Source organism: Balaenoptera ricei, chromosome 9 (assembly GCF_028023285.1).
Source record: "Balaenoptera ricei isolate mBalRic1 chromosome 9, mBalRic1.hap2, whole genome shotgun sequence".
Lineage (NCBI taxonomy): Eukaryota > Metazoa > Chordata > Mammalia > Artiodactyla > Balaenopteridae > Balaenoptera > Balaenoptera ricei.
In genome coordinates, this window is record NC_082647.1 from 49412736 (window position 1) to 49422031 (window position 9296).

A 9296-nucleotide genomic window follows, 5' to 3' on the forward strand; every position below is an offset into this window, starting at 1 on the left:
TTAGTTCCATATAGACGTTGACACTCGGATGTCACACAAACACCTTAAACTCAATGTTCTTATTTTTTTATTTATTTAAAACATTTTTTTTAATTACAAAAAATTTTTTGGCCATGCCATGTGGCACGCAGGATCTTAGTTCCCAGACCAGGGATTGACCCTGTGCCCCTTGCAGTGGAAGCACAGAGTCCTAAACACTGGACCGCCAGGGAAAGGAATTCCCTTAAACTCAGTGTTTCTTAAAGTGAATTTGTAATCCTTTCCTCACTTCACCCCACCTTCCCCTTTATTCACCTTCCGTACCAATCAAGGTCCTGGCAGGAAACAGATAATACGCTCAAGAAGTCACTGAAGAGAGTTTAGTGAAGGGCTTAAGAGATTATTCAATAAGGGTTCTCTAGCAACAGGAGAAGCTGTTATCCCTGCTATGCCCTCAAGGGGCCAGAGGAGAGAGATGTTACCTGCTTATGGAGGAAGGGCTGCCTAACAGAAGCTGTGGCCAAATCCAACCTGATTTGATTTCAGGTTGGGTTTGTTTTTTCAGGCAGGGACCACAAGTTTATTGGGGGTCTGTACACACACACTGACAGTATCACACAGTGACAGCACAGTTACTCAGTACACACAAAGGTGGCCTCTAAGGGCATCTGGGGCCTGGAGGCAGTAGGGTGCGGTCTCCTCTCTTGAGACCCAGCCCCAGCTGGGTGCCTTCCTCCTGGGCACTTGAAGGAGGGGCTGTCAGAGGTGGTCCCCGGGCATGGACTCCAGGGACTGCAGCCTCAGCCGCTGTTTCAGCACCTTCATCTGGCTGGTCTCACAGATCTTGCTAGTCACCAACGTCAAGTCTGTCACTGAATAAACCTTGGATGTAAAAGCAGACAATTCACAAACATCGTCGCAATATTTGTTTAAGATCTCCACAAAGTGGTAGATAGCCGGGTTGTTGTCATGGACATCTACCCAGATCCAGAAGTAGAGACTGGCATAGTTTCAGTAAATGGTGTTAAAGTTCCAGAACTCCACAAAGTTGGTGTTTTGGCATCTCCAACAGTGACTCTGGTGGCGTGCACCTCCTCTATCAACTTTGGTTTCTCACTGTCATTAAACTGCACGTACCACTTGACTAGATGTGTCTTGCCCACCAGGTTCTGGATGAGGATGAAGCAGATCATAGAGACCCCATCAAACCAGAGGTCAAAGTTCCCAGGTGATTCAGTCCACAAAGGTCAGCTTTCTGGGGCACAAAGCAATGGCTAAAGGGTGGAGAATAGCTTGGTGGGGCACTTGGAGAATCACCAGCACATTGCGTCAGTGAATGGCATTGCAACCATCCAGGCTCTCTAGCCAGAAACCTGGGAGTTTTTCTCAACTTTTCTCTCTTACTTACTCTGTGATATCCAACCAGTCACTAAATCCTGTACATGTTACTTTCTGAATGTTTCTCACATTAATACCTTCCTTGCTGTTCCCTACCTGTGTGCCAGCTCAGGTCTCTTCTTACCTTGATAAATGCACACATCTCCATTGAGTCTCTCAGCTTCTAGCTTCAAACCATCCTTTCACATCAAGTTAAAATGAGGGCATCCTGGATTAGGGTGGGCCTTAATCCAATGACTGATGTCCTTATAAGAAGAGGGAAAGTTGTACACAGACACAACAAGAACACCATGTGCCAATGGAGGCAGACATGGGAGTGATGTATCTACAAGCCCAAGAATGCCAGGAATTGCTGGCAAACCACTAAAAGCTACAGAAGAGGCAAGGAAGCAATCTTTTCTAGAGCATTCAGAGAGAGCATGGCCTTGGTAACATCCTGATTTTGGAACTCTAGCCTCCAGAAATGTAAGAGAGCAAATGTCTGTTGTTTTAAATCACTTAGTTTGTAGTGATTTATTACAGCAGCTCTAGGAAACTCAACATTCCGCTTCCCCCAATGGTAATATTTAATTTAACAATATCAAAGCAAGGAAACTGACATTAGCACAATACTGTTTAACTAGACTACAGGCCTCATTCAGATTTCACCCCAGATTATAATTTTTTTTTTTTTTGGTCGAACCTCGCGGCTTGCGGGATCTTAGTTCCCCAACCAGGGATTGAACCCGCGCCCATAGCAGTGAAAGCACAGAATCCTAACCACTGGACCGCCAGAGAATTCCCCTAAGATTGATTTTTAATCATAGAGAAGTGTGCATGTGTGCATGCTCACACACACATGTAACACACTTCCGTTGCTTTTAAATTCTTCAGTTTTCAGTTTAAAGTTTAACAATTGATAACATATATGACAGACAAAGGATTTTTATATAAGCACACCCTCAAATCAAGAAAAAGTTTATCCAATGGAGAAAACAAGGTAAAAGATGTAAATGGGCAATTCATAGAGGGTAAAATATAAAGAGCCAATGAACACACAAAAGGTGCTGAGGTTTACTATGATCAAGGAAATATAAACTAAAATCACAATGAAATATTTTTCACTATTAAATTGTCACAAACGTAGAAAACGGTTAAGAGAGAGAGATACTCATACTCAGAGAGGTGGGACGTAAATTGGTACAAAAGTTTTTAGAAGGCAATTTGGCAATATCTATAAATTTTAAGATGCTTGTACAATTTGACCCAGCAATTGCACTTCTAGGACTCTTGGAAATACTTATACATATGCACAAAGAAAATGTCTAAGAGGACATTTATTGAAATATTGTTTTAATTAGGGAAAAATCAGACAACCTGAATGTTTATCAATAGGGGAATGATTAGATTAATTGCAATTGCCCTTATTACTCAACCATTAACAGAATGAAGTGGGCAATCATATACTGATAAGTGAATGAAGAAAGTAATAAAACAATGATACCAGAGAGGCTGTGTTTAATGAGCGTAGGAACTATCTGGATTCATAATCCTGGCTCCACCACTTACTACGTCTGGGAACTTGGATAGTTTAAATATACTTAACCTTGGAACTTTAGTTTCCTCAAAGGGAAATAAAAATAATAATGTTAGTCTCTATATCATAGGGTCGTTGGGGTCGCTGTGGGCATTAAATTAGTTAATTCATATAAACATATATAAAAGTGGTATCTGGTACATGGCAATTGTCAGTAAATGTTATTATTGTTTATGTAAAAAAGTCTGTGTATGTTATCAATACTTTAGATAGATGGAGAGATAGGTAGATAGACAGATACATACATACATATTAAATTGTGACTTCCTCTGGGAAGGAGTGTAACTTTCACCTTTAATAACATCGACTTCTATATCAGTTGCAGAAGCAGTTGGCTTTTGTTACTGTTCTTCACCAATCAATATCTGAACCACCGTGCTATTTCTGGAGAATCCCCCACCTAATGAAGCAGGCCAAGCATTCCACTATAGAAACTGAAATGCAAGATTCGTGCATTCTCAGACTCCCTTGTGGTCAGGGCATGGGCTACCCCAGTCAGATGCTTACAAAATCCATTCTGGCCCAGGAGAGGCAGCAGTTCAATGGCAGCTATATTGTGTCTCCGGAGGAAGACAAGGCAACCGTTGCAGCATCAGTGGCAGAACAAGCTGTGAGGTCGATGGGGCCAGAGTGAGGAGTTCACAGGACGTGTGGGGTAGTATGATTTTCAAGGTGTCCCAAAATCTGAGAGCTACCCATTACCTTTTTAATAAAAACCTTTTTCCTAAATTAGCCAGAGTTGGTTTCTTTACTAGAAACTAAGAACGCTGACTGATGAAGTATATTTGTGTGTGTGTGATTTTTTTTTTTTAAATAAATTTACTTATTTATTTATTTTTGGCTGTGTTGGGTCTTCGTTGCTGTGCACGGGCTTTCTCTAGTTGCGGCGAGCGGGGGCTACTCTTCGTGGTGCTGCTTGGGCTTCTCACTGTGGTGGCTTCTCTTGTTGCGGAGCACGGGCTCTAGGCGCGTGAGCTTCAGTAGTTGTGGCGCGCGGGCTTAGTTGCTCCGCGGCATGTGGGATCTTCCCAGGCCAGGGATAGAACCCGTGCCCTCTGCATTGGCAGGTGGATTCTCAACCACTGCGCCACCAGGGAAGCCCGTGTGTGATTTTTTTAATTGAGATATAGTTGATATAAGATTTTGTTAATTTCAGGTGTTGGTGGAATATATCTTTGGAATTTAAATCCTTCCCAACTTTTTATTATGAACAATTTCAAACATATAGTAAAGTTAAAAGAATACTAAAATGAACACTTGCATATCATTCACCCAGATCCAACAATTAGTAATGTTTTGGTATATTTGCTTTATCTGTGTATGTGTGTGTATATATGTATTTTTTTGCTGAATACTTGAAAGTTAGTTGCAAGCACCTAGGAAAATGAATAATAATCCCACAGTATCCTCATGTATCTGGCCACAGCCAAATTTCCCCAAATGTCCCAAGAATGCCTTTTTCACCTGTTTTTTTTTTTCAAGCCAATGCCCAATACAGTACATTGTATTTGATTATGTCTGTTCAGATTTTTTTAATGTAATTTTAAAAATATAAGGGAATATATCGGCTCTTGTCTTTCTTTTATTGGTTTCTACCTAATGATTGAGACGATAAATACAGGAACTAACAGTGATTAAGCACTAATCTCAGGTCAAGCTTATGTGACGTACTAGACATAACAGTATAAATAGGACTGGGTTCCTGATCTCAAAGACGCAGGCCCTTTGGGTTTCTCCAAATGCACACAAGTAGCTGGTCTCTGTTTTAATCAGATGAAGGAACAGATAGAGACAGGGGATGTCAGAGTTTATCATTTCCTAGGCTCAGAGCTACATTATGAAATGGGAGAGCTGAGCAGGGCTGGTTGCATTCGTCCAATAATTTATCTTCTGCTACTTTCTGAGTCTTGTACAAACCTCAGCATAGCAATCAAGAGCTGTCACAGCCTGATTCGAATCTAACTTTCCGGCCTCAACTCTCACTACTTCTTCTTACAGAACTCAAACTGGACCCACAATTTCTAGAATACGTTTCATGTTTTCCCATTTGTACATTTAACTGAAATGCTTTCTCTCCCATGTCTATCTTCAAATTCCCACCTATAATGCAAGGCCCAAATTATATGCCACACAGTCAGTGAAAATATTTTAGAGTCTACTAGCTAGAAGAAAGTTTTTCTTCCGTGCTTTTGCTTGTATATCACTTATTTTGCTTATCAAGTTTTGTTTTATATTGTTGTATTGTGCTTTTCTCCCTACTCAGTAAACTCACTGAAGGCAAGAACTTTCATTATTTTAGTTCTTTTCCATACTACCTGTCACAAAGTAATCAATTTTTGTGGATTTGATTAAAATTAATCATATATCTTTGAGAACGATTCTATCAAAACACCAGCCATTAAAAGGAATTCTAGTGAAAATAAGATGCAAATCATGGATTTTATATATCTGGGCTTCCTCACATCAAACATCACGTCCTGGGGGAAGCCTTCTGAGATCCTTTCTAAATAAGGTGTATTTACCCTATTATAATCTTTAAGCACCATATACCTTTTCTTTATCCACATTTTGTAAGTTTCTTTTTGTGATATCTCATTAACGTCTTTCTCCATCACTAAGTAGAAAGTTCTGTGAGGTAAAGGATCCTCTTTAATCATTATCATAGCAAAGTGTCTGGCATTTTATAAATATTTGTTGAATGAATGAATGGACAGATATTGTATTATCATGATGCCTAAAAATCAAAAGTTTATAAAGGACAATACTAATAAAAATGTAAGAAATAGTCCCAGGAAAGTGACCAGATCCTTAAGCAACAAAATAACACCTGTATATCATGTTCTATGCAATGTGCCATTTTTGGATGACCATAATTTTTTGAAATTACATGTGAATTAATTTACTAGAAAATCAGTTTGCTATTTTTATAAACCTGTTGCTACTTATTCTAAGAATAGTGGGCAGTTTAAAAATACATTTTTCATATATATGTATGTGTATATTATATATGTGGTGTATATATTATGCATACACACACAGCCTTCTTTAATTGGTTTATTAAAAACTATTTTTTCAATAGATCTTTATTGGAGTATAATTGCTTCACCATACAGTGTTAGTTTCTGTTGCACACCAAAGTGAATCAGCCATACGCATACATATGTCCCCATATCCCCTCCCTCTTGAGCCTCCCTCCCATCCTCCCTATCCCACCCCTCTAGGTCATCAAAAAGCACTGAGCTGATCTCTCTGTGCTATGCTGCTGCTTCCCACTGAAAAGCTATTTTTAATTTTGTAAGAAAATTGCCTTGTAGCCTAGATCAATGATTGAGACTGTGTCTTGTCTGAAGAAAGTAAGGTAAAGATTCAGCAATTACCTGGTTCATGTGATAAAGACACTTTCATTGACAATATAAACCAAAAAATAAATGTATCTAAATGACCAGCTTATTTACATTGATCATATCCTCTGGGTGATTTATAAATCTTCATCTTCATTATGAAGAAAGTAAGCCTAGTTATAGATTTTTCTTGTCTAAAACTTATCATTAAAAATAATGAAGAAATTTCCTTTTCAGAGCACTTTTAATACTCTCCCCAAGAGTCTGACACCGTAGACTACAGTACAAGTATTGTCTTTGTCACACAGCTAAGGTCACATGTTGTTAACATTCCTTATCAAGGGAAAAGTCTTAATGTGTGTTTTTGATTTTCATTTCTGACACTTAATTAGAATTAATGAAGTTACCCCATTTATAGATTGCAAGAGCTGCCAGGACTCCTGAAACTGCTATAAAGAGTGATGAAATCAGTGACTTTTCTCACATGAGGCAAGTGTTATCAGACACATTAATTCCACATATGTAGTTGAGAGTTTGTGTGCCTCCCTGTATGTGGAGAAGAGCCCAATTGAATCTAAGGCATGATCTTTGGCAGCTTTATACAACACGATGGGCATGAAGAAAAATGTTTATAAAAGAACACATTTGAATCCCTGGTACCTCTCGGTGGGATCACCACATTGTCAAACAGTAAAGGAATGTTTAGATACAAATAAATTATTCTTTCCCTGAATGAAGTCTCCTCTCTGGTGCATAATTACTAGATGTGTACTTAGGAGTCCCAAGTTTGAGTGTTTCATTTCTCACTTATGGGATTCAGCTCACCTCTTGGCACCAATGATGCAGTAAACAACAGCTTCCAGATGCCCAAAGTATACTCCTGACAGCAGCCAGCAGATGTCTGTGCGGATGACAGACATAGTGCCTTCACACACAGCTCCATCCTGGGCTGGCTGGCTTGATTTACGCACTTATTTGATAGCCGATACATATAAAAGAAGTCACGTAGTTTTATATCTAAGATTTGAGGCATTTTAATAAGCAGCCATGAACACACCACCCAAACTTAAGAACTAAACATTATTGGGGTTTTTTTGCATCTACTTATATGTTCTTCTCCTACCTCTTTCCTCTGCCTCTTTTTCAGTGGTAGCCACAATCTTCAATTTTTGTGTTTATTTTTCCAATGCTTAAAAAGTAGTTGTGGCACATATGTATATATCTTTAAACTTTGTACTGTTTCATTTTCCTTGTTTTGTGCTTTATTAAAATATCATATTGAATTAGTCTTCTGCCACTTCATTTGTTTTTTTTAACCCAAAGCTATGTTTCTAAAATTTATCTGTGTTGTTGCTTGATGATAGCAAAACTTATGAATTCACTCTAAAGTCCTTGGATGTTTGGGTTGCTTAGTGGGTTTTTATTTTAACTTTTTTGCCATTATGAACAATGCTGCTGCAAATGTGTCACCTGGTGAACAGTTACAAGTTCTCTACGAATAATGTCTAGGAGTGCAGGGGTGGAGGTCGGAATTGCTGAGTCTCAGAGTATGAGCAAGTTCAAGTTTAGAAACTAGTACCAAGCTTTTTCAAAGTGATTGTATCAATTCACACTCCCACCAGTGGCATGTAAGAATTCCTGTTAATCCATATCCTCACTAACACTTGATATTTTCAGACCTTGCTTTTTACCAATCTAGTAGGTGTAAGATAGTATCGCATTTGGGATCAGTCCTGAGCCTTCTTCACCTTGCCCAACCCTGATGGCATTCCAAGCCATCCCAGAGCTGTGGATCTAGAAAGAATTGAAGAAGGTCGAGAGAAGGTGGAAAGTCTCATACTGAGCCATGAAGACCCTGAAATTTGTAGAGATGATCCTTGCAAAAGCATTTCCTGTGAGACTCAAGTATATAACATGTACATTTACTTATTGAATTAATATTTTTAATTTCTCCTATGTGCCAGGTACTTTTCTAGGCCTGAATGAAACAGACAAGATCCCTGCCCCCGGGGAGCTTATATTCTGGTCGGGTGGGGGGAACAAACAATAAACAAATGCATATATAATACATCGTATCAGGAAGTGAAGACCAGCTTTGGGGCCACATAGGCCAGTGCTCAGTTCTGTTCTCTACACCGTCCCAGACACCTGACCTCTCTGAGCCTCAGTTTCATGTTTTATAAATAAGAATTAGTATCTTGCCGGGTTATTGTGAGAATGAAGAGCTGGTGTATAAAGGTTCCCAGTTTAGTGCTGAGCAGAAATGTTGGTATTCTCTCCTGCCTGGCCACTTTGAGGAGTGTCTGAGAGCAAAAAATTCAAGGACCTCAGGAGTGGGGCAATCTCATCTCCTGGATGGCTCCTTCTGGAGGCTGGGCAAACAGACCAATACTCCCCACAAATGCAAACAGAAGCTTGTGCATCTCTGCCGGCCAGTACCAGCCTGTTCATTTTCTCCTGATAACCTCTGCTCACCTTCTTTCACTTACTTTAACTGGCTGTGAGACATGGTATTGAGTTCTATTCTTTCCAGCCACACTATACTCCTTGCTATTTTTCAGACCCTCCAGATAACCGCATTTAAAAATTGATTTTAACAAACCAGTTAGTAAAAATATATATGAGCCAATATGGGGAAGTTGAACACTAATGAATATCGGATGATATCAAGGAATTGTTGATAATTTTTATATGATAATGATAGAGTGTCAAGTCAAAGAAAAGTATTTGTACCTTTGTAAATACATACTGAATATTTATCTGACATCTTGGATTTGCTTTCAAATAATCCAGTATGCAGAGGGAGGCTGGTGAATTGGCTGGGAGTATGGAAGCAGAGTGATGGATACAGGGGGTTCATTATACAATTCTATCTACTTTTGTATATGTTTAAGTGTTTCCATAATAAAAAGTAAAAAATGAGGTAAATGTACTTCTGCCTCAGAATATGCTTTGCACGTGCTGTTACCTCTGCCAGGAATGTTGTTCTTCCAGATAGCCAC

At 39.2% G+C, this 9296-nt stretch overlaps 1 protein-coding gene across 1 annotated transcript; it reads right to left on the reverse strand.

Moving 5' to 3' along the window:
* Positions 1-738: 738 nt before the first annotated feature.
* Positions 739-1172, reverse strand: LOC132371284 (AP-2 complex subunit sigma-like). Its single transcript, XM_059932521.1, has 2 exons — positions 1028-1172; positions 739-926 (listed from the first exon to the last, which is right to left on the reverse strand). Exons 1-2 carry the CDS (start codon positions 1170-1172, stop codon positions 739-741), a joined length of 333 nt encoding a protein of 110 aa, XP_059788504.1.
* Between the last annotated feature and the right edge of the window lie 8124 nt (positions 1173-9296).